Below are 23,190 nucleotides of genomic sequence, written 5' to 3' on the forward strand. Positions count from 1 at the left end.
ACTTGAACTTAATCCCTAATCACAGTTTACACTAGTAGACAAATTTGTATTTCTTGTTAGACAGTTAAGAGATTACGTGTTGCTAAAGGTGTAAAGTTTGAATGGTGTAATGTAGAAGGAAACAAAAACAATTTCATTTTAGCCAAGTTCCAAGGCATTGTAACAATATACCCAAATAAGCTAAAAAGATCCAAGTTGGCCCAGTGCCATCTGTGTAACACATACTCAGATAATTTCCATATTGGTCCAATAGTGTGTAATTCTTTATTTATCTCCCAGTTTTCCTGATTGTTATCAAGGGGTAGAGAAATTATTTCCTTGGTCTACATGAATGTTGAATAGATGGCTGCTTACTTCTTACACTAAAAGCTTAGATTGGGTAATTGTTTTGCATATGCAAAAATTATTATATGCAATCATGGAATTATTGAGTTGTAGAGTTAGGATTGGACATTAGAAGTTATCCTTGTTCAGTCTCCTCATTTTACAAATTCATTTTAGCAAATGCTTATTGAGTACCTGAGGCCCAAAGAGGCCTGATAAATGGTGGTCAACTTTTGTTGTACATTGGAATTACCTGCGGATATTTTTTAAAAATGCAGCACCCAGCTTATCCCTCGGAAAGATTTCACTCTGTCACCCAAGCTGGAGTCTCAAACTCCTGAGCTCAAGTGAACCTCAGCCTCCCAGTGATCTTTGTAGACAGCCTGATGGAGTCTCACAGCAGAGAAGATTAATTAAACAATGCCTTCCAATTTTAATGAATTTCTGCAATCCGCCTCCCAAAAAATGCAGCACCTAGACTTTAACCCCAGAAACTCTGACATAGTTGATCTGCTGTGAGATCTAGACATTTGTAGTTTAAACAACTTTTCAGGCAATTCTTATGCTCCTAGTACTACCCCCACCCTTTTAAAAAACTGGCATTCAAGTTATTTATTCTGCATCTTATACCTTCAAGATTACCCATATACTTACATTAACTAATTTGAGTAAGAAATGTAAAAAAAAAACGAGAACCCTCCAGATGGCATTCACTTCCACTGGGCTTCATCATCTTATGCCTTTTGCCTGTTTTTCCAGCTAGTCCAACCTTTTCTAAAAAATAAAATTGACGGCCAGGCGCAGGGGCTCATGCCTGTAATTCCAGCACTTTGGGAGGCCAAGGCGGGCAGATCACAAGGTCAGGAGTTTGAGACCAGCCTTGCCACCATGGTGAAACCCTGTCTCTATTAAAATACAAAAAATTAGTTAGGCGTGGTGGCAGGTGCCTGTAATCCCAGCTACTTGGGAGGCTGAGGCAGGAGAATCACTTGAACCCAGGAGGCAGAGGTTGCAGTGAGCCGAGATCGTGCCATTGCACTTCAGCATGGGCTACAGGGTGAGACTCCGTCTCAAAAATAAATACATAATAAAATAAAATAAAATTGAGTACCGATAAGGAATACCTCCCTATTCACTCAAAATGTGATTTTACTCCTTGTCATGGATACTGTGACAATATTTTCAATTAAGTATAAATCATGCTTTGTAGCTGACCAACTTATCCTGTCTACCTGAGCTACGAAGCGGCACAAATGGTGACCTTGAGATTGTACAAACCTCAATTGGACCACTTCCCAGTGGGCGGGCCTAAGTACAACAAGTATTATTATTTACTGTAGACAAATTAGAAAATGAATTTCACGGACTTTAAGGCCTGAGGGAATGGCTTGGGTTAAAGTCAACAGTTAGATACGGGAAAGTGGAATTTGCAGGTTTTAAATATAGAATTGTTGTGTGAGATCAGCCCCTGGTGGTCACCTTAACTATTACAATTGTTTGGCGTTTGTATTGAGGTGATGAGGCTTGATATTGGAATGTTCATTTCCACCTCAGATCACTAATGTCCTAAACACAAACTGACTTCAAATGGCAGAAATATAATGTTCTCTAGAGTATACATGGATATAGAATGTCAATCTTTCAAAGGCTCTGTGGCAGGGCATCTCTCTGACTCTCTAAAACAAGCTTGTAGTTTTTCAGTTGTTTTCCATCAATTGCAAAAGAAAGTCCTAGAAACTCTTTTGTGTAAAGAAAAATGTCCCTGCATTTTTTTGCCTCTTCCAACCTCTGCGTCCTCACATCCTGATCCTTCAGAATTCCATTCAGTGTCCAGATGAAAAGTTTTCCAGGTAAAGAAGGAGGGATAAGCATTCCAGAAACTGGTATTCTCTATGCAGAGATTCAAAGGGATTAAACCATAGGGCATGTTTAGGAGGATTGCAAATGTCTTAGTCTTTCTGAAGTGTGTGAGGCAAGAGACAATGGACACCTAAACTTTCCAGCCTAGCTAAAAAGTTTTCTTTGCTTTCCACAAAGACAAGGCTACAAAATTATTTTTCACTCCAAAATAAACAAAGCATAACTGACAGCTTCCATGAAAGGGAGGTAGTAGGGAGAAGTGGGGAATACAGCCCCCGGGAAAGCCTGTGTCCTAAGCGAGGCAGCCTAGCCTCTTCTCAGCTTCACTGTCTAGTATGAAGGAGGGTGATGCTGCAGGACTTTCCAAAGTTTCAAGAGAATCCCCAAATCTGGACTTTTATGAAAATTCTGCTCCTATGCAACATTTATTGTTCATTCAATATTACTGAGTGCCTACTATGTGCTGACCTAAGCCGAGGACACAGCAGAGAACAAAACAGGCAAAAGCCCCTATCATTTGGAAGCTTCCTGTCTGATGGGAGAGACAATTTTAAAGATTAAGTCATTTACTGACTATATTAGATGGTAATAAGTGCCATCTCCACTTTATGGAGAAAAATAATGCAGGGGAGGAGGATGCAGAGGGTTGGAGATATGTTACGATTTTGAATAAGGTGGTCAGGAAAGGCTTAACTGAGAAGTAGCACTTGAGAGCTCAGGTATCACATAACTAGTTCATGCATTCAGTACAATCAATGGTATTTATTGAGCACTTATTATATATGATGCATGATTCTAGGTCCTAGAGATAAACTGATGAACAAGAAAGACAAAGTCCTTCCTTCCATGCAGAGACAGACAACAAGCAAGGAGCCAAACAGGATAATGTTGGACAGTAATTCCTTACAATCAAGGACATGAACAAGGTAATGAGAGAGGTAATGAGGTTAGAGGGAGGTTGAGGGGAGAAGTGGCTAGGTTGGACAAGGTAGTTGGAGAAGGCCACTCTAAGTGACAGCAGGTGGACTCAAAGGAACCTGCTGTGCAAAGGTCTGGGGAAAGGCATTCAAGGTGGAGGGGATTAGAAGGGTAAAAGCTGGGAGGTGGGAACAAGTGAGGCTAAGGTGTCTGGCATGGAGATAAAATGGTTCATGCAACAGAGCAAATCATATACGGTATGGAAACCCACGACTAAGGTCGGACTCAGGCAAAATTGTGAAACAGAAAAATGTTACAGTGACTCCCTTTCCTCTCTTTTTTCTGGACACCATTTCCTCCCCTACAGGTGCTTCCCTAGCCTCATTTCATCCCTAAGCTCTATCTCTTTTAAACTTGCTCTCAGAAAAGGATGTGACAGCTCATGTGTACTTAAAAAATAATAAGGCTTAAAAGGAATTATTCCTCCTAAGGGCATTTAATCACAATGACTTTAATTATAACATTTGATGCATCAGCTATTTGGGTGTTGGAATATTTTATTGTTGGGGAGTATATTAATTTCCTATTGCTGATGTAACAAATTACTATAAATTTGGTGCCTTGAAATCACACACATTTATTATGTTACATTTCAGGAGATCAGAAGCTCAAAATGGCTCAGCAGGGCTGTGCTCCTTTTGGAGAATCCATTTCTTCCAGTTCCTAGAAGCTGTCCACATTCCTTGGCCTGTGGCCCTGTATCACTCTGATCTCTGCTTCTGTTGTCACATCACCTTCTCTAACTCTGACCCCCTGCCTCCCTCTAATAAGGACCTCGTGATTATCTTGAACCCACTTGGATAATTCAAGATTATCTCCTCATGTCACGATGCTTAACTGCATCTGCAAAGTCCCTTTTACCATATAAGGGGCAAATTCACAAGTTCTAGAAATTAGGATGTGAACATCTTTGGGGGCTATTATTATTCCTACCACAGGGCATGACATTCTGGAGTCTATGAGTGGGGTCATTAGATGGCTCCCTATTTTCAGGTAGTTTCTGCTCATTATTTCTGTTGGAATTTTGGGAATGAAATAGTTCTGTAGTCTTTCTAAAGGGCCAGTTGCCTAAGCTAGTTGGGCAGTTTTCCTCAATCTGATCTGGTAAAGCCAGATAAGACTGAATTTCATTGCACTTGTTTGTGCTTTTGAACACTTTTTTTTTTTTTTTTTTTTTTTTAACCCACAGTGTTAATTCGAATGGCAGCTTCTGGGATGGGACTTAAACGCTCTGCAGTTTCTGACCTCTGTGGAATTTGAAAAGCCAAAGGTCTAGTAAAGTAAAAATTAGCAGGAGCCTCAGTCAGGGACATAAAGGAAGGACATTATTGCTAAACGAAAAGGTGAGGTGCTGTAATGAGTGTTACACGTGGAGTCAGTCCCGCGAGCTACTGTTTCCAGCTTTCTGGTGCTTGGGGAAGCAGTACTGTTCCTGAACTTCCCAGCAGAGGGGGTCATGGAGCCCTGTGGGTTAATTTACCGTCTTTGAACTGCTATCCTCTCAAAGACTGGTCCTTGGTGGGAAATGAGGCAGATCAGTACTTTAATAAGATTGTGTATTAAGCCAGAGTCCATCACTGGTTCCTGCTTGTAAGGGCTTGTTATTTGAATTCTTCCCATCCACATAGCTCTATCTCATTCCCATTTCCTCCTTCATGTGTCTGCTTTTCTCAGCTACTTGCCGAGTGAGAATCTTTTCTAGTCACAGGTTCGCATTTTCAAAGGTCTGTTTGCCTTATTAATTTAATGGGTGTAGGTTCACCTCTACTTATCCCATGTTCACTTTTATAGTTTTTGATGTGTCCACTAAACTCAATATAGTGAGTTTATCAGGCATTCACCTGCGGAACTGCTATCATTAGCTAAAATAATAGTTTACAGGGATTTTTTAAACTAAGTTGACTTTAATTTTCATTGTTACTTATATTGCATTAGATCTAAGTTAGACTTTGGAAGAATATGGGTTCTTCCACACTTAGAACTGTAAAGCATTATTTTAGAGGATGTTTATGTCGTTGACTTTGAATGAACATTGTCTAAATTGGAACAGGAGGTAGAAGAGTTCAGTGAGTGAGAGCCTGAGTTGGGGAACTGAAAGGATGGCTCTGGAGTGAGGATAGCCTTCGGCTCCAGTTTGGCTCTGTCAGTGCTACCTGTGTGATCTTGCGAGCAAGTCATGAAGCCCTGCCAAGCCTGTCTCCTCCTCTATCAAACTGGGATAGTAAGTGGTTACTGTTGTAGGAATATCAGGGTTGTGAGGAATAATCTATTGTCAAGTCAAGGCCTTAATACGTGGCGGGCAGGCAATGAATATTTGTTGAATAAATGTCTCACGGTTAGAGTTCAGTTAACCTTAGCTATGCTGATGAGGGTCTGTAAACATAAGGTTCAAAGCACTTATCTTTGGGCTATCATAGTTGGATAATAGGAGACCAAAACATCTAAGCAAGGGCAGTGTGTACTTGTCACCTTTGTTTCATCAGACATAATGGGGTTTCTGCTAAGCATCAGACTTGCCAGCTGTTGAGGTGTGAGCTAGGTATCTTATAAAAAGTTCTAAGTATACATCTCCCAGTGTATAATAAAACGTTATTTAAAACCATTGTTAAAAACTGAAAAACAGTTGCAATAACACTGAACTTGTCTCTGGTTGCTGCCAGGAATAATGGTCACGGGTTTGCTAAAGCAGTGTAACAACTTCTGAAAGAAATTATTCCCAAAGACCTTATCACTCAATCTGAAATTAAGACATGCTGGATTTTTGCTTTTAAGAAGTGACTCTGGAGGCATTTGTGTGGAGCAGAATAAAGCAGAAACCGACAGGCTGCATGACAAAGTTGGCAAGGGTCTCTCTCTGTCAGCCCTGTAGGCTGCCTCGACCTGTCAGCACCACTGTTTAAAATTTCAGCTCCCTGAATCCCTGCATTGTCAGAATTTGGATCTTCTTGGGAAGTGGAGCCCAATGACGTGCAGCACACCGCGGAAGGGAAGAGGGCTTACCAGACCTTTGCTCTCCCACTGCCCATGCTTCTCGCTCAACCCGGTGCAAGATCTGACTTAGAGATTCTTTCTTTCCCCAGGGCCCTGGACCCGTCCCCCCCACCCCCCGCCCCGTCTCACTGGCCCGGGTTCCGATATGGCCTGTGGAGAACCCCCGCGAGCGCACCGCCCTCCAATGTAAAGCCAGCCACTGCCGGCCCGCTTCCCAGGTCGCTTTTCTCTGAAAACCGACCCCAGTGCCTCCGGCTTTACAATTTGAGTAAACTGGGTCATCAGCAACGGCAACGCAGACCCAAGCGACTATCGCCGTTCATTCAGAGACTGAAACGGGGAGACGAAGCGCGCCGGCGGAAAACGCTCACCCGGGAACCTCCCCGTACTTCTCGTCGCCCCGCCCCGCAGCCTGTAGAGGGCGTGGCTAGAGGCCAGTCCGTGCCCCGCCCCTCCGGCCGCGCGCCACCCGGCGGAAGTGACGTGTGCCCAGAGCCATTTCCGGCGGCCCGAAACTAGGAAGAAACTTGGAGCTGTTCAGGCGATCCAGCCTCCAATCGCTGCTGCTCTTGTACTCGGTTGGCTCGGGCCGCGCTGAACTGTCGGGAGCCTAGGCCATGGGGCAGCCTGGGCCTTCTGCAGTGTGAGGCGCGGGGCCTCCCGCGTCGCTCCGCTGACAGGCTGCGGGCGGGCAGGCGGGAGGCGTAGTGTGGGTCGCAGTGGCGGCCCCGGCCGCCGGCCCTGGCCGCGGCATCATGAACATAGACGTGGAGTTCCACATCCGGCACAACTACCCCTGGAACAAGTTGCCGGCCAACGTGAGACAGGTACGGCTGGAACCTGGGACCGGGCCCCTGACGGGTTCGGCCCGCCCAGCGGTCACCTGCTTGCCTCGCTCGCGGGGCCCGAGCGGGCTGCTGCCGGCTGACACCCTTTCTTTACTCCTCCGTGGTCTTGGGGAGACGGACCCTCAGCCCAGGGCGAGGAGGGGACGGCTGTGGGGCCACAGGGCCAGGACGGGGCGATCGCTAAATGGGATGGCATGGTGTCCACAGGACTCGACTGGCGCCTTTGCCCGCAGCATACATTCAGCCAGGCACCTGCGATAGAGATTTTAAACACGGTCCTTGACCTCCAGAATTTTAGGATGGTGGGAAAGGGATGGGAAACAAACGAACACGATACAGGATGATAGCAGCTCATACACACCTGCATTGTAGTATATGTGAGAGCAGAGGGAGGGAGAAATTATCCTGGGAGAGTTGGAAGGATTTGTAAGGCAGGCACTTAAATTGGGCCTTGGAGGACGAATAAGAGTTAAATAAGAGGGAATAAAGATTTTTCCAGGGGGGAGGGAAAGTCATTTTACAAAGCTTGGATGAGTGAAAGAACATGTCTCATGAGTAGCAAGTGACTGTATCACCAGAGTGTGGATTGACATGTTTGGAGTTGAAGTTTTTTGAGTGCGCGGGGCTGGTAGCAGATGAGCCTGGAAAAGTGGTCAGGGCCAGATTTTGAAGGTGCTTGTGTGCTTTGTTTTGTTGGACTTTATCCTCCAGAGAAGATGGGTTTATCAGAGATGTTTCAACAAGAGTGACATGAGGTTTTTGAAAGTTAATGCTCGATTTTTTTAGTCTGTTTTACTCAGTTGTTTAATAGATATTTATTGACCACCTACTAGGTGCTGTGCGTTGCTCTAGGTGCAGGTAATTTGCAACAGTCAACAAGACAAAGACTGTCTTCATGGAGCTTACATTTTACTAAAGAAAGATAGACGTAAACAAATAAATGAATAAATACGTAACATAGCAGATGGTTTTAAGTCTTACGAAAGTAGTGATATGGGCTACAGATAACGCACTGCTGCTCTGGTCATAGATTGACCTTCGCTTCCTCCCATTATACTTGGTCGAGAGTGAAATTCAGTTTTCTGTTGGCACTCGGCAGTGGCATTTTTGGGAAGTTTGGAATGGTGGCAGTGATGGTATATAAGGATTATTTATTTATTTTTATTTTTATTTTCATTTCTTTGAGACAGAGTCTCCTTCTGTTGCCCAGGCTGGAGTGCAGTGGTGTGATCTCCGCTCACTGCAAACTCTGCTTCTTGGGTTCAAGCGATTCTCCTGCCTCAGCCTCCCGAGTAGCTGGTACTACAGGTGCGCGCCACCACTCCCAACTAATTTTTGTATTTTTAGTAGAGACGGGGTTTCATCATGTTGGCCAGGCTGGTCTCGATATCTTGACCTCATGATCCGCCCGTCTCGGCCTTCCAAAGTGCTGGGATTACAGGCGTGAGCCACAGTGCCCAGCCAGTATAAGGATTATTATAGTTTAGTTTACTTTGCTCCCTTCCTCCCTTGGGGATTTAGTGCCAGGAAGTGAATATTAAGGTTCTGGTCATGCATCATGTGGCCAAGAAAATGCTTTCACTTTAATGTAGCAAAAACCGAGAAAGATAAATTTAAAGAACTTGAATTCTTGGGTGTCAGTGGCTGCCCATGTGGCATTTATCTTAAACTGGGAGAACAAAGCTCTAAACCTGAAGGAATAAATTTCTTTTGTTAATCTTGAATAAAGGCTTTAAAGGACACTTTTGTACTTTAGGGTTTTGTGGCAAATCCAAAGACACAAGAAGAACAAACAGTTCTTCTTTTCTTTGTTTCCATTTTTTCTCTACTCTTTTCATCAGAATAAATGTAGTATACTGGAAGAAAGATGAGTGATGAGATTATATCCAACATGAATATTTGACTTTAATTAGTATTGGCAAAAGAGTTTCTAAAACGTAGTCATGACTATTTAAAAATAATCACGGGACAGTTAAAATTAGGTCTAAATGTGAAATTAATTATGTTTTTGTTTTTAAAATCACTTGAAAAACAGCGGCTATTTTAGCTTAGGATAAGGTTGGCCATTTGTAGATGTTGCAAAACATCTGTACAAGTTTACTTCCAAGGACCTTCTCTAGCCTAATCACTGCTTCCCTAGGCCGAGCTCCATCTGAGATTACTACATCAGCCTTCTCTCTGGTCTCTTGCTCTTAGAATAGGACTTTCTCTGCATTCTTCATGCTACTCTGGGGGTGAGGCTTCTGAAATGCAAACCCAACCTTATTACTGCTTGTCTCCTTTATATTGCTTGTATTAATAGCATATTTTGATTCTCACTCTGATACTGCTCCTGGGAGGTTTCCCTGACCACCTAAATCTGTGGTGGTTGCCCCTAGGCTATCTTACCATTGCATTGTATTCCTCACCTGTCATAGAGCTTACCCCACTATGGTGCATTTTCTGGTTATAATACTGGCTTTGCTTTTGTCCCATGAGCACCTCTCACATACTTGGCTTTTAGTATTTGTGGCTGAGCACCTAAAGCTCAGTCAGTTTAAACTTGGGGAATATTCCTTCTGTGGAAAGAATTTGTCTTTTGGCATTATAGATTTTTAGACACTTCAATGTCGTTTCCAGTAAGTTTTGATGGGTTTACCTTGAAAATGACTCATTTTCCAGTTCTATAAGCTAGGGGCAGGTGATTTAGATTTTTAAAAAATGTATTTTAAGCTAATTCATTTTTATGTGGATGAGAGGACATTTAAAAAAATGTGGTATGGGTCATGATAGACTTTTAAAAAATATATAAAAAATTGTGGATGGGGCCATTATTTCAGGATTTTTCTGTAGTTTACCAATATCTTGTATTCTTTATCCAAAATAATTAATAGTCCTTTTATTTTGAGGGAAATCTTATGATAAGGTTCTGTATCATCCAAGAAGGGTCAATTTAAAAAATTTTTTGATGGGGCACAGGGGTGTACCTGGGGATGTATATGCTGGGATTGGAGTCTGTAGGAGCAAAGGTTTCAGAAAATCTTTGTGTTTTTAGCATAATCTGTGATGGGTGCTTTATAGCTAGTGTCTTATTCTTACATCGCCGTTTGATCTGATGTAGTTCCTTTCATATGCAGCCCAACTTCATTTGTCAGACCTGGTCAGTATTTCTGCAGGGCTAGAGTTGACTTGGGGTAAAAATTACTTTTTTTTTTTCTTCTTTTTAAAAAGTCACCTTCTCTAGTGGCAACAGTGTTTTAAAATTTGAATGGTGGGAGATGTGGGGTAGGAGTAGGAGGGGGGCCCAGGGAGCCCAAGAATCTCAGAATGAAGCAATTTATATTACATACTTGGCTAGTGAAAAATAAAGCCAACTTTTAATGTGGGTTTTAGAAATTTGTGTTCACTCGTGTATTGATTGATAGGTTCAGGACCAGTTATTACTTAATGCTGAGAGCCAAAGCTTACAAATTTCATAGGTAGTGTATTAAGAGACTTATTTTGAAACAGAAGAGCAAAACCTCAAGCTAGATTTTAGCAAAATTGTGTGCTTGTTTGAGTATGCATGTGTGTGTATTTGTGTTCCCTGAGAAAGAGACTTTTATTTAGCAGTAGAGACAGAGAAAACCTTTAAAAGTGTGCTATTTTGAATCCTCTAAATATTGTCAGTACAACGACCCTGGCATTGATGCTACAAAGAGGATGGTAGAGTAGTTTCTCTACATTGAGATCTACTCTTAACCCCTTATAATGTTAAGACTGATGAAAGTAAGATAAGCACATACATTCTGGTTCTACCGTGGGTTCTGGCTTAGCCTGTGATAAACTAAGCTAAATGCAGGAAGAAAGCTCACTCTTGAACAACATGGGTTTAGGGGTGCTGCACCCCTGTGCAGTTGAAAATCCATGTATAACTTTTGACTTCCCCAGAAGTTAGCTACTAATAGCCTATAACTGTTGACTTCCCTGGAAGTTAACTACTAATAGCCTATAACTGTTGACTGGAAGCCTCGGCCATAACACAGTTGATGAACACATATTTTGTATGTTATATATATTGTTAATATATGCTGTACTACAATAAGCTAGAGAAAAGAAAATGCTATTATGAAAATCATAATATTTTCTAGTCATTAAGTGGAGATGGCTCATCACAGAGGTCTTCATCCTTCTCTTCACATCAAGTAGGCTGAGGAGGAGGAGGAGGAGGAAATACAGGAAGTGTTGGTCTTGCTGTTCAGGGTGGCAGAGGAGGAAGAAAATCCCAGTGTAAGTGGACCTATGCAGTTCAAACCCGTGTTGTCCAAGGGCCAACCGCACATAATTGTACAGTTAAAATGGGACACATCATGTTCCATTTTTCTTAAAATATTACCTACCAATGGGTCCAGTTATGGGTCGGCTTACTTAGATGTGAGTTTCATCTGTCTTATTGTGAAGATTGCCTTAAGTGAAAGATGTAGGGACCTGTCTTTGGTTTTGGCTTACCTATGAGTAAGAAATACGATGAACTAAATCCTCTGATCTTTCTGTCATTACTTTCCTAAGATGTCTAATTTCACTTTATAGTGTGTTGGAAAGACCATACCTAGAAATTAGGAGGAGGATAGCAGTCATATATTAAATCAAGTTTATGGTCTCACAGTGAATATAATGTTAACTATAATCAGGCAAAAGTTGTTTGCTTTCAGGAACACTGCAACAAAACACTAAGTGCATAACTAGAAAGACTTTAGCTTATTAAAAATGGCTCCGAATTCTAAAATTGTCTAAATGCTTTCTAATGAGGCCAGAGGAGATTGCATTTTTAAGAAACAATCTTACGTACATTTAAATGTAAATTTTCCAGAAATCCTAATCTTTAATAATTATAACCCTCAGCTACAATTATCAAAGAGGGATGTATCTGTCCTTAGTTGCCATTCTTAAATTTAAATAAATGTAGGGGCAGGAAACCATCTATCCAACCACTTAATATAGCAGTCAGGAAGGAAATCTTTATAAGCAGAACTTAGTTCTTTGTTAACTAAAGTGAAGTTACACTCACCTACCGGTTTTTATTTGATATTAAATACTTTGGATAATTTTAGTAAACTCTTTTAGAAAGGCAGACTGAAAATACATTGAATTTTTGCTCTGAATACTGTAGCAGGAAAGTTAGTATAATAACATTTAAGAAAATATTTTTTATTTAATTCTGCAAATTAGAGATGCCAGGATAAAAATGGGGGTCGTGGTTTTAAAGTGTGTTATGGGAAAAAAATAGTACTATTGTTCAGTTTGGAAGTTGTTTAAAATCTTTTTGAAATTTCTCCTAGAGTCTTGGAAATTCACAGAGAGAATATGAAAAGCAGGTTGTCCTGTACAGTATCCGCAATCAGTTACGATATAGAAATAACTTAGGTAAGTAGAGCCATGTTTATATCGGGGTGGAACTGACCATTACTCTTTCACATTCGTAAATCTTTCTTTTCAATACATATTTCATAGTACTGAGATTATTCCATGTACAGACTTTAAGAAACTCTACACTGATCCATTCCACCTAACAACAACTTGTATTAGCAAGTAGATTTTTCATTCTAATTCTGATAAAAATTATTTTTAGAGTACTGTTTATGGACTCATTTTATCTATAAAATAATCTTAATTCAAATGTCCTCTTTTTGCCTGAGGTAAGAAAATATGCCATAAAAGAAAAAGTATATTAGTTCTTAGTAATTTTTGACTTTGGGTTGTCTCCATAAATTTTCCAAATAATATGAAAAACTTTCTATAATAATTGGGACACATTTTAAACATAGTTCATTCCATGATTTTTTTTTTCTTCTTTCTAAAAAATAATTTGTTTATTTATCAGATTATTTTGGTTAGTCTATTCTGTTGCCCTGGTAGTCTTTCACTCCTGTTTGTTACTCTTATTTTAAGCATAGTATTTCTGACATTGTTTTTCTTCATGAACATTTTCCATGAAAGTCAGAGGGCTTTTTACATTTAAAAACTAAAAAAGCAGCAAATAATTTTTAAAAATAGACTTGACTTCATTGAAAACGAGCGTTCAGTTTGGCTCTCTTGTAAGGTAGTAGAATACAATTCAATAAATCTCTGTTTTGTACCTTTCTGGGGGGCATGCTGGTAGTTCCATGCTTGTTTTCTCGTTTGGCAAGAATTATTCTCTACTAATCTGTCCTATTATTCATTTTACTTCTATACTCTAAAATCCATTTCATGTGATATATTTCTTTGTTCCAACTTAGAATATTTTATTTGTTCTCTTGTAATTTACATACTTTTCTTTTAAATTACTGTTGGTTTGTAAAGTGTTCATAGTTAATATATAACTATAAGAAACCTGAAAAAAACTGGACAATTTCCCTCTTTTGTGCAGTTAAACATGTCAAGAAAGATGAACGCAGATACTATGAGGAACTGCTAAAGTACAGCCGAGATCATCTCATGCTGTACCCTTACCATCTATCGGATATTATGGTGAAGGGCTTGAGGATAACACCATTTTCATATTATACTGGGATTATGGAGGTGAGTTTACAGTGTGGGTGAGCCACTGGGAATGGGATGGGACTACATGTCTGGGACTTTTTGCAGATGTTCACCAGCTCTTCAGCTGTCGTCTGCGGTGGACACTCTTTCAGAACTTATAGTGTAAAAAGGACTATTGGTGGCTTGTTAACTGTTTGAGCCACACTGTACAAGTACTTATCCTTATTGATGTTTTTACATTGGGAAGCTGTCTATTTCTCTTCTGGTCTTGAAGGTGCTATTGACCCTTTGTGCTGTTGTAGCATTGATCAGTCATTTATGTTGGCAGAGTCTGTGTAAAATTTATTGCTTTTTAAAACGTGATTAAGGTTGAAAACGTGGGTGACAGAATTGAACATTATGTTCTGAGAAAATTAATGTATTTAGGCTGGGAGCAGTGGTTCACGCCTGTAATCCCAGCACTTTGGGAGGCCAAGGTGGGTGGATCATGAGGTCAGGAGATCAAGACCATCCTGGCCAACATGGTGAAACCCCATCTCTACTAAAAGTACAAAAATTAGCCAGCCGTGGTGGTGTGCACCTGTAATCCTAGCTACTCAGGAGGCTGAGGTGGGAGAATCGCTTGAACCTGGGAGGTGGAGGTTGCAGTGAGCCGAGATAGCGCCACTGCACTCCAGCCTGGGTGACACAGTGAGACTGTCTCAAAAGAAAAAAAAGAAAAGAAAAGAAAATTAATGTATTTAACTATTCACTAACTGTCTAAAGAATGAATGATGACGTAGACCCAACATTATATAATACAGGTGCCAGAAAAGAGAAATATGTTAGTAGTCTTGGCTGTTAATCTCTTTCTATAATTATTAACTTTTAGTTGTTAGCCTTTTTCCAAAGACAGCTTTTAGGCTTGTATTGGATAACTTTAATACTAGTTATATACTGTTTTCAAGTGAGCTTTATGAAAGATTGGCAGTATTTATTTAGTATTCATTTGCTCCTTAATTATGTTTGAGTGCTTCTGTTTAGGGCTCACTAGCCGCTTGAAGAGCAGAGAGGAGCCTAGAACTAAAGGAGTTGGGAACGTGTGGTAACATGAGGTTAGCCCTACTTACGATGTGTGCTTTGCTGTTTGCTCCCTTCGCTTATCTCTAGAAGCCCCTCCTTCATGGGCGCTTCTGCAGTCCCATGCATCCCGTGTTCCTCTTTTGGAGGAAATCCTGGAGGAAAGCGAGAGGCCCGATAGCCCAGGTAGCATAGTGAAGAACCAGGGTAGCATAATGAAGGTGGCAGCTAATCAGGAAATAGAGTACATACTGCTGTCTCTTTATTTTTCTAGTGTAGTCCACAAATTTGGGAGCCAAAATAGGTGGAGTTTTTGTTTCACTTATCAGCTTTCATTTCAGTTACATCCACATGGTTGCTGCATTCTGGTTTCTGTTCTTCTATCATTGGGTATAGTTCCTCGGTAGAAAATGGGCCTTATCCCCACAGGAAGCAGTGGGTTTGTTATTGGAGAAACAGATTGGGGCAGAAAAAGCTGGATACAAAGTTTAACTCTTCTACAGATTGGGACTTGTGGGATCAAAGGCCACTAAGTGGTTGTAGTCTTCATTGGTAGTGCATGTTGATGGAGCTGTGCCACATTATTTGGCTTTCTCTCATGGTGGAGATCTAGGATCAGGTATGAAATGTGGAGAGGCTGGAACCCTGAGCTCTAATGGAGCCATTACTTACATAGCTTCCACAGGGCAGAGGTTATGGGGCAGCTGCCTGGGATTCGTAGAGAGCCTCGTAAGAAACCTAGACCTGAAAATCTGCCCTTTAATTACTGGGTTGGGAACATGTGTGGGAAGTGCCACAGGGTGGCATGTATGCTCTAGGTAGCCAAACTATGATCTTACTGCTTCCTGTAATAATCATTGTTATTAGCTGTAATAATATCGTATTTATATACATTTTTATTTAAGGACATTTTAGATTTCAAATTTAAAATTTTTCTTTTTAAAAGGATATTATGAACAGTGAGAAAAGTTATGATTCATTGCCCAATTTTACTGCTGCTGACTGTAAGTATTTAATTGTGCTGAAGAAGGTAATGTTTAGGTTGTGTCTTTGTGCATCCTGTCATCTGTGAATATTGTAATGTGTGTTTTTAACCTGAAATATGTGAAAAATGAGAACAGTAAGCAACATTATCAGTGAGAATTTTATCAGATGATACCAGATGCATGTGTAAGATTTACTCTAAATGTCTAAGAGAGGCATATTTGAGAGTGGTAGAATCAGAAAAATAGGACTAATCTATATAATTCCAGAGAATGAAGTTCTTTCTGATACTTGGGCTGTGTGTATATTGAATGTGGGAGGAAAACTTGTGCACAGTATTTTTGCAGGGTGACATACAGTTTTTAGTAACTTAACTTGCTGCTGTTTTAGTATGCTTACTTTGGCAAAGTGTATATTTTGAATGTGTCATAATTCTGTTGTTTAAGAAGCTTTCACTGAGAATTACATTTTGACTTCCTAAAATTGGCAGGACTTCTGCTTTTTTAAAATGTTTTTGTTAGAAGTGTCATCTTGAATTCATCTCTCCCAAAGTTTAGCTTTCATTTATGTTTTGGTTGAAGACGTCCTTTTAATTTGATATTGATATTTGATTAGTAATTGAAAGTTGAAAATAAGCTCGGGTTTTTCCTACAATCACTTGTGAACATATTGAGATTTCAAGATATGTTAAATGTTTTTAAAGGAAAGACTTTTTTTCAGGTCTAAGGCTTCTTGGCATAGGAAGAAACCAGTATATTGATCTTATGAATCAGTGTAGATCATCAAAAGTAAGTTAGTACTTTCTTTTTCATTGTTTTGGCCTCATCACACAGTTTGATTAGTTTTTTTAAGTGGTAGAAATAATGAATTGTATGTCTTTGACCAAATAAAATGTACTTAACACAGAAACAATACAAAAAGAACTCCTCAGTATTCTCTAGGTTATAGCATAAATGATTATTTAAAATTTTTAATGCATAAAACATTTATTTTTAAAAATTATTTTTGTTCTCTTAGTCTTTTTATTTGCTCATTCTACTTGTACCGTTCACTTAGTGGGTGAAAGAAGTGTTTGCATTTTCAAATGCATTTTTCACTGCCTGGGTTTCACTTGAGTTTCTGGAAGTAAATCTGGATTTAACAATTACTGTTTTGAAACAATTTATTTTGAAACAATTTAAGAATGACTTTCTTCATACAATATGTTAATATCTAGAATTGTTAAGATTTTAAAACATGAAGATTTTAAGAAGATATTTATTTAGTCCATTAGAAACAATCTTATGATAATGATTGATGACAGAAGAAAGTGGTAGTTTTAGATTGCAAATTCTCAAGTGTTTGTACCATTGCAGAAATTCTTCAGAAGGAAAACAGCCCGTGATCTTCTACCAATAAAGCCAGTGGAAATTGCCATAGAGGCGTGGTGGGTGGTGCAGGCTGGCTATATCACAGAAGATGACATCAAGGTAGAAATCTTTAAAAGTTAAACATAGAAGTTTTATTTTTTAGTTTATTTTACAATTTTTAATTATAGCTTACAATTTTTTAAAAAGTAACATTATTTTGTTTTCCTGAAGAAAAGGAAACTTAAATTTAAAATTTAAAATGATCTTAGTAGACTAGAATATTGGTGAGTTTTTGAGATACTCTTTAATGGTGAGGGAGACTTGACTTGGTTCAAGTACAGTTATCTGGGGATGTTAATTAGATAGAAGCTTCATGTAAAGTAACATGATGCCACAGCTACCTACAACAATAATACTGGCTAACACTTTTGAATACCTGCTGTGTCCTAGATGTGCCAAGCTCTGTTACAAGTGCTTTTTATATTGTCTTACTTAATTCTCATAACAGCCCCAGAGGTATGTATTATTTGTACCCCCATTTCACAGATGAGGTAAGTGAGCACAGAACAATTAAGTAACAGCTCATGTCTTAGTGGTAGTAAAGGTCCAGGATTTTTTGGCAGTTCGCCATGGAACTTGTACTCTTAATCACTGCAAAGAACTGTTGTACTGAAGTGGTAGGTGCTTTTATGGGGTGATAGTGTCAAGATCAAGAGAGTTGATATTCCCAGTGGTCAGACCACATCTTAGAAGGGATATTGGTTTAGAGGAAAGGGGTGGAGTAATGAGGGCACCTAGAGACCAGGTTGTATTTATGCGTAGCTGAGGCAATGTAAATGAGTATGTGGGCTTCTTTTTAGTCTGCATTTAATTTTTTCCAGGGTACGTACTAAATCCATTGAGTGAAAGGCTTAGAAATTTTACTTCAGTCTAAAGTACCTCCTAATGGAACTCTCAGACTGTATCATAAGCTAGTGAACTTTCCTGTTACTGACAATATTCATCTGGAGTTTGACTAAATTTCTGGCTAGAGAGATTCTGAATTAGCAGATGGATCTAATTCCAATTCAATCACAAGGAACAAATATTACTAACCAGCAAATGTTGGTACTTACAGTAAGTTTGTTCTCTACATTCTGTTGGTATGTTGCATATTTTGGCACCTTAATTGATGGCTATGTGCACAGTTTTTTGTTTGAATTATTGAGTGATAAATATGTAGTTCATTGAGCTAATGACATGTAATCACTGGTTTCAACATAAATAAATTTCAGGAGACTTGTGAATTAGTTAATTTGGACAGAACTTAATTAAAAATATTTTGCTTTTCTTAGATATGCACTTTGCCTGAGAAATGCGCTGTTGATAAGATCATCGATTCAGGCCCTCAACTCTCTGGATCACTAGATTACAATGTAGTACATAGTAAGTGGTTAGTAGAAATGGTCTTTTGTCAACATAAAAACTTGTTTTAAACCATCAACAATTACTAGCAATTACTTATCAAGTAGGTACCAATAGTACTAGTTTCTAAGGCATGTTATTGTTTGAAATGTGACCTTAGTCTTTTGTTTTCCAGTGTGGCTATAATTAGTCACATACACTAGAAATTTATGCAACTGAATGATAAGAAAAATTTTGTACCTCAGAGTATATGCAGGAAACCGAGATTTAAAAACTTTAATTCTTTTTCTCTTCTATTTTACTTTTTCTTTCGTCACATAGCATTCATTTGTAAGAATCTTTACAGAAAGCCAGGAATTAGTTTTTTAAAAAAAATCACTGTTGTGTAGTGTTCCATCTAAAACAAGGTACTTTTGTTTCTTTAGGTTTGTATAACAAAGGATTTATTTATCTGGATGTACCAATATCTGATGACAGTTGTATAGCAGGTAAGTCCGTGCTAACATTTTTCACTGTTTTTTGAATGGATATCAGGTGCTAAGCATTGCATATCATCCGTTCTAGGATCTTAGATGTTAGGATATTTCAAGAAAAATATTGCTTCGTTATTACGTTTTAACATAGTACGTTGGTTTTACTTAAATTCTTTATTCTCATTTTTGTATTTGGTGTACACACTACACTAAAATAATAGAAACCCAAGGTAAATTTCTAACAATCCCAAATCACATCAATATTTTTATAAATTTTTGTTACCTTTTAATCCTTGTTCAGTGTGTAGCTGTTTTTACATGTGTTCAGTAATCTCATAGAATTGTATGTTCTCATTTTCACTTAACATACTAGTGCATTTTTTCATGTTACTGTAGTCTTTTTGTCTATTTCCTTTTCCCTTCTTCCTTTACCTACTTCTCCAAGTTAAACCAATATTAAGAGCCTTGTATATTTGTCATACACTTTATGGATGTATCAGTTTATAAAACCATTTTGTATTTCTGGTAATTTAGATTATTTCCAGTTTTTTTGCCACTACAATACTGATATGTTCAATATCCTTGAATACAGAGTGATGCTTTTTTTTCTATAGGTTAGATTTCTTACCAATTTATAGAAGCACTTACTATGTTCAGGTTATATGTTACAAGTATGTCTTGTGGCATATCTTTTAACTATTGTTCTTGTGTTTTATTATACTTAGATATTGAATATTTGTGTAATCAAATATAAAGTGTCAAAAAATTTCAGAGAATGACCCTAATATTAACAAATTAGTGGTGATAGGGCTTATTACAGAAATACTTCTTTATATCAGTGTTGAATCTTGACAAGATATCATGCTCTAGCGTGTCCAGACCTTTGGGTTGGCATATGTTTGTGATTCTTTAATAACACATTTTAAACGTTGTGCATATGTGAATTTTTTTTTTTTTTTTTTTTTTTGAGACGGAGTCTAGCTCTATCGCCCAGGCTGGAGTGCAGTGGCATGATTTTGGCTCACTGCAACCTCTGCCTCCTGGGTTCAAGCGATTCTCCTGCCTCAGTCTCCCGAATAGCTGGGATTATAGGCACCCACCATCACGTCTGGCTAACTTACTCTACAGGTAAAACCCATAGAGACAGGGTTGCACCATTTTGGCCAGGCCAGTCTTGAACTCCTGACCTCAAGCAATCTGCCCGCCTCGGCCTCCCAAAGTGCTGGGATTACAGGCGTGAGCCACCATGCCCGGCCTGCGTCCTATTTTAAGCTTGGAAAGATACCTTAAGAAGTACAGGAAATACTAATTTGCGTTTGTATAGTTGATGCCGTAACAAAATACTAGTTTTAAAATGAGAAAGATTTGACAAGGAAATGATTTCTGAAGACAGAGGTGGCCGTGATTTCCTGTCACAGTTGGAAAATATGAAAGTATTACTCTAGTGCCTACTGTCATCAGATAAGCTGACGTTGATTCATTTGAGATCCACCTATTAATAAAAAGATTAGTCTTTGACTAGTTCATTTCAGTCCAGTTTGACTGTCAGTTTGAACATTGACTCACATTAGAGTAACTTTTAATATTACTTATGGCTAAACTAAATTCATTTGAAAAAAGCAGTCAGAGAAGGGTCAGATGGATGGCTGCCCCATTACATTGATGTGTTCTACCATACTTCACTTAGTAGCTGCTGGTATTTGGTGGTACCGACAGACCCATGGGATGATAATTGCTGAACTTACCCTTGTCACCATGTTACCTCTTTGGCTGTTCCCCAAATTAGAATAAAGACATAAAAACAGTTTTGACAACATGGAAGGCATCAAATTCAGTACAAATAATACCTGAATGTGATTTCAAAAGAGGCATTTCAGATACGTTTCCACAACAAAACAAACAAGCACTATGGTTGGTGATATAAATATAAATGGAGATCAGAAATACTTTTAAGGGAGTAATCATGAAAGGCTCTGTTATTAAATACATTTATTCCATTATTCATCAAGTTTTCTAACTGTATTTTGTGTGTCTTTTATAGCTTCCTGATTTCTGTTATGCTTGAATGGAATACCTGTAGAATATAGAAATAGTCTGAAAATTCTTAGAACTTTTGTCGTATATATTTAAATTTGCAGTTTGTTTGGAACTTATTTTCATATTTGATGTGGAATAAGGGTTCAACTTATTTTTCTTCTCTTTGGATAACCAATAGCATTTGGACAAATGCTAGCACTGTTTCAAATTTCTTCATGTAGAGTCACCTTACTCTTTTTGCTTAGATACAAATTTTGGCCTAGGAAAATTTCTAATCTCATAGTGCCTTGGTTTCTTTATCTCTCAAAATAGGGGGTAACTGGCCAAGCACAGTGGCTCACACCTGTAATCCCAGTACTTTGGGAAGCCAAGGCATGAGGATTGCTTGAGCCCTGGAGTTCGAGACCAGCCTGGGCAATATAAAGGGACCCCTTCTCTACAAAAATAAAAATGAAAAGAATTAGTCATGCGTGTTGGCATGTGGCTCTAGTCCCAGCTACTTGGGGGACTGGGGCAAGAGGATTGCTTGAGCCTGGGAGGTCGAAGCTGCAGTAAGCCACGATCCCCACACTGCATTCCAGCCTAGGTGACAGAGTGAGACCCTGTCTCAATAAATAAATAAATAAATAAATAGATATATTTAAAAATAGGGGTAATTATACTACTGTACAACTCACGGAGTTAGGAGGATTAAATGAAAACGTATATATAAAGTACTTGGTAATAGCCTAGCACTTAGTAAGCATTCAATAAATGCTATTATTATTTACATAGCTGATAGTGTAGGGAAATAATTAATGTTGTCAAAGATGGGATTTCTAAAATATTTCTAAAAAGAAACCATTGATCATTAAAAGTACCTAGATGACTAGAAATATAGGTAGTACTAAATTAGAAAATGACATGAGCCAGATCTGTAAAGTGAATAACCTATCCTCAGATGTATGTACATTGTAGTTTTTCAGTGTCTTAATTTTGGCCATTTGAATTTTGTCTTATTTTTCACTATTAGGAATAATTTAAATTTTTGGGTACAATTAGATGATATTAGGGCCAGGGGACATAAAGATACCCAAATGCTACTATGGCCTAGGCATTCCTCCTTCTCAGGATATTTTCAGGGTAAATGTACCCACAGGGGAGAATGGCAAAGGAAAGCATAGAGCTTGTTTTTTATTGGCTGGGCAGAGCACTTTGGTAAATCAGATTAGAACATTTGGACCAAAGAGATAGAAGTGAGTATGAATGAACATTCAGGTGGAGAGTGATGGTTGGGCTGCCCACTGTGCTAAAGGGGATCTTGACCCTGTTGCCACTGAGGCCCACTGGGGAGGATACCAGAAAAGAAAGCCCCAAAGAACGAGTTAGCCCAGTGACTTCTGGTAAACATGATGGTCATGCAGATGAATTTCCCTTTTTAGGATGGAGTAGGGATGATGGGGAGACAGAGCCAATACTTTGCATCCACCTGGTTTTCATATAGCATAGCAACTCTTTCTTGCAGTCATTTGCTTTTCAGCTTTTGCCCACTCACCCCTGCTGCCTATGAGGCATCAAAAACACATGTATCAGAAACCCTTTGCAGGCTCCCCCATTCTGAAGCAGCCCCTGTTCCCTCGCCCTTCTACCAAGCCCATGTCATCCAGCATTTCTGAGTTACCTGTCTCAGTAACTCTGAGTTCCATGGTGAATTAAATGAACTCTGTGGATTTCGTGTCTACCTTCAGAGTCTTCTCTGTGTACGTATTGTTGTAGAGTTTCAGAAAACTTGCTATGGAGTGGATAAATAAATCAAAAGCTGCATTCAGTCCCTAAGTTAGAGGTTTCTTTTTTTAATTAGATATGTAAATTATACTTTCTTGTTTTATAAAATTTGTATCACTGAGAAAAATCTCTTCTGTTTGTTTTAGTTCCACCTCTTGAAGGTTTTGTAATGAATCGAGTGCAAGGTGATTATTTTGAAACTCTACTCTATAAGATATTTGTTTCAATAGATGAGCACACAAATGTTGCAGAGGTAAGTTTGACAACGTCTCATGAAAATATAATCTCAAGATTGTAAGTTTGTGTAAAGTAAGTAAAGTTATTTAATATGGTAGTATCTTTTTAAACTCTCCATGTGGGGAGATCATACCATTATTACACTTAAATGTCATTATTCTCAACATTCTTATAAATGTATATTAAAATTTAAGTTAATAATTTATAGTTTGGTTAACTTTTTATATGACTTTTTATACTAAAGTATTGTAGACTATATTGATCTATCCAGGAATTTTATTTTAAATGAGACAAAATTAAAGAGTAAGGAATCTTAAATTGTTATGGTCACTCCCTGGATTTGTACTATAAGGATCTTAGAGATAGGGAAAGAAGAAAGTTCTGAATTCAAAATTTATTCAG

At 38.7% G+C, this 23,190-nt stretch overlaps 1 protein-coding gene across 1 annotated transcript in view; it reads left to right on the top strand.

Moving 5' to 3' along the window:
- The first annotated feature begins 6,625 nt into the window (after positions 1-6,625).
- FAM91A1 (family with sequence similarity 91 member A1) overlaps positions 6,626-23,190 on the top strand; it is a 47,082-nt gene continuing 30,517 nt past the window's right edge. The window contains exons 1-9 of the mRNA XM_019032795.4: positions 6,626-6,980; positions 12,299-12,383; positions 13,369-13,520; positions 15,487-15,544; positions 16,245-16,312; positions 16,880-16,993; positions 18,208-18,298; positions 18,703-18,765; positions 22,698-22,804. Coding sequence (XP_018888340.1) covers positions 6,909-6,980; positions 12,299-12,383; positions 13,369-13,520; positions 15,487-15,544; positions 16,245-16,312; positions 16,880-16,993; positions 18,208-18,298; positions 18,703-18,765; positions 22,698-22,804 — 810 coding nt within the window. The 5' untranslated portion in view covers positions 6,626-6,908. The remainder of the gene's footprint in view (positions 6,981-12,298; positions 12,384-13,368; positions 13,521-15,486; positions 15,545-16,244; positions 16,313-16,879; positions 16,994-18,207; positions 18,299-18,702; positions 18,766-22,697; positions 22,805-23,190) is intronic.

The sequence above is a fragment of the Gorilla gorilla genome, chromosome 7 (assembly GCF_029281585.2).
Source record: "Gorilla gorilla gorilla isolate KB3781 chromosome 7, NHGRI_mGorGor1-v2.1_pri, whole genome shotgun sequence".
Lineage (NCBI taxonomy): Eukaryota > Metazoa > Chordata > Mammalia > Primates > Hominidae > Gorilla > Gorilla gorilla.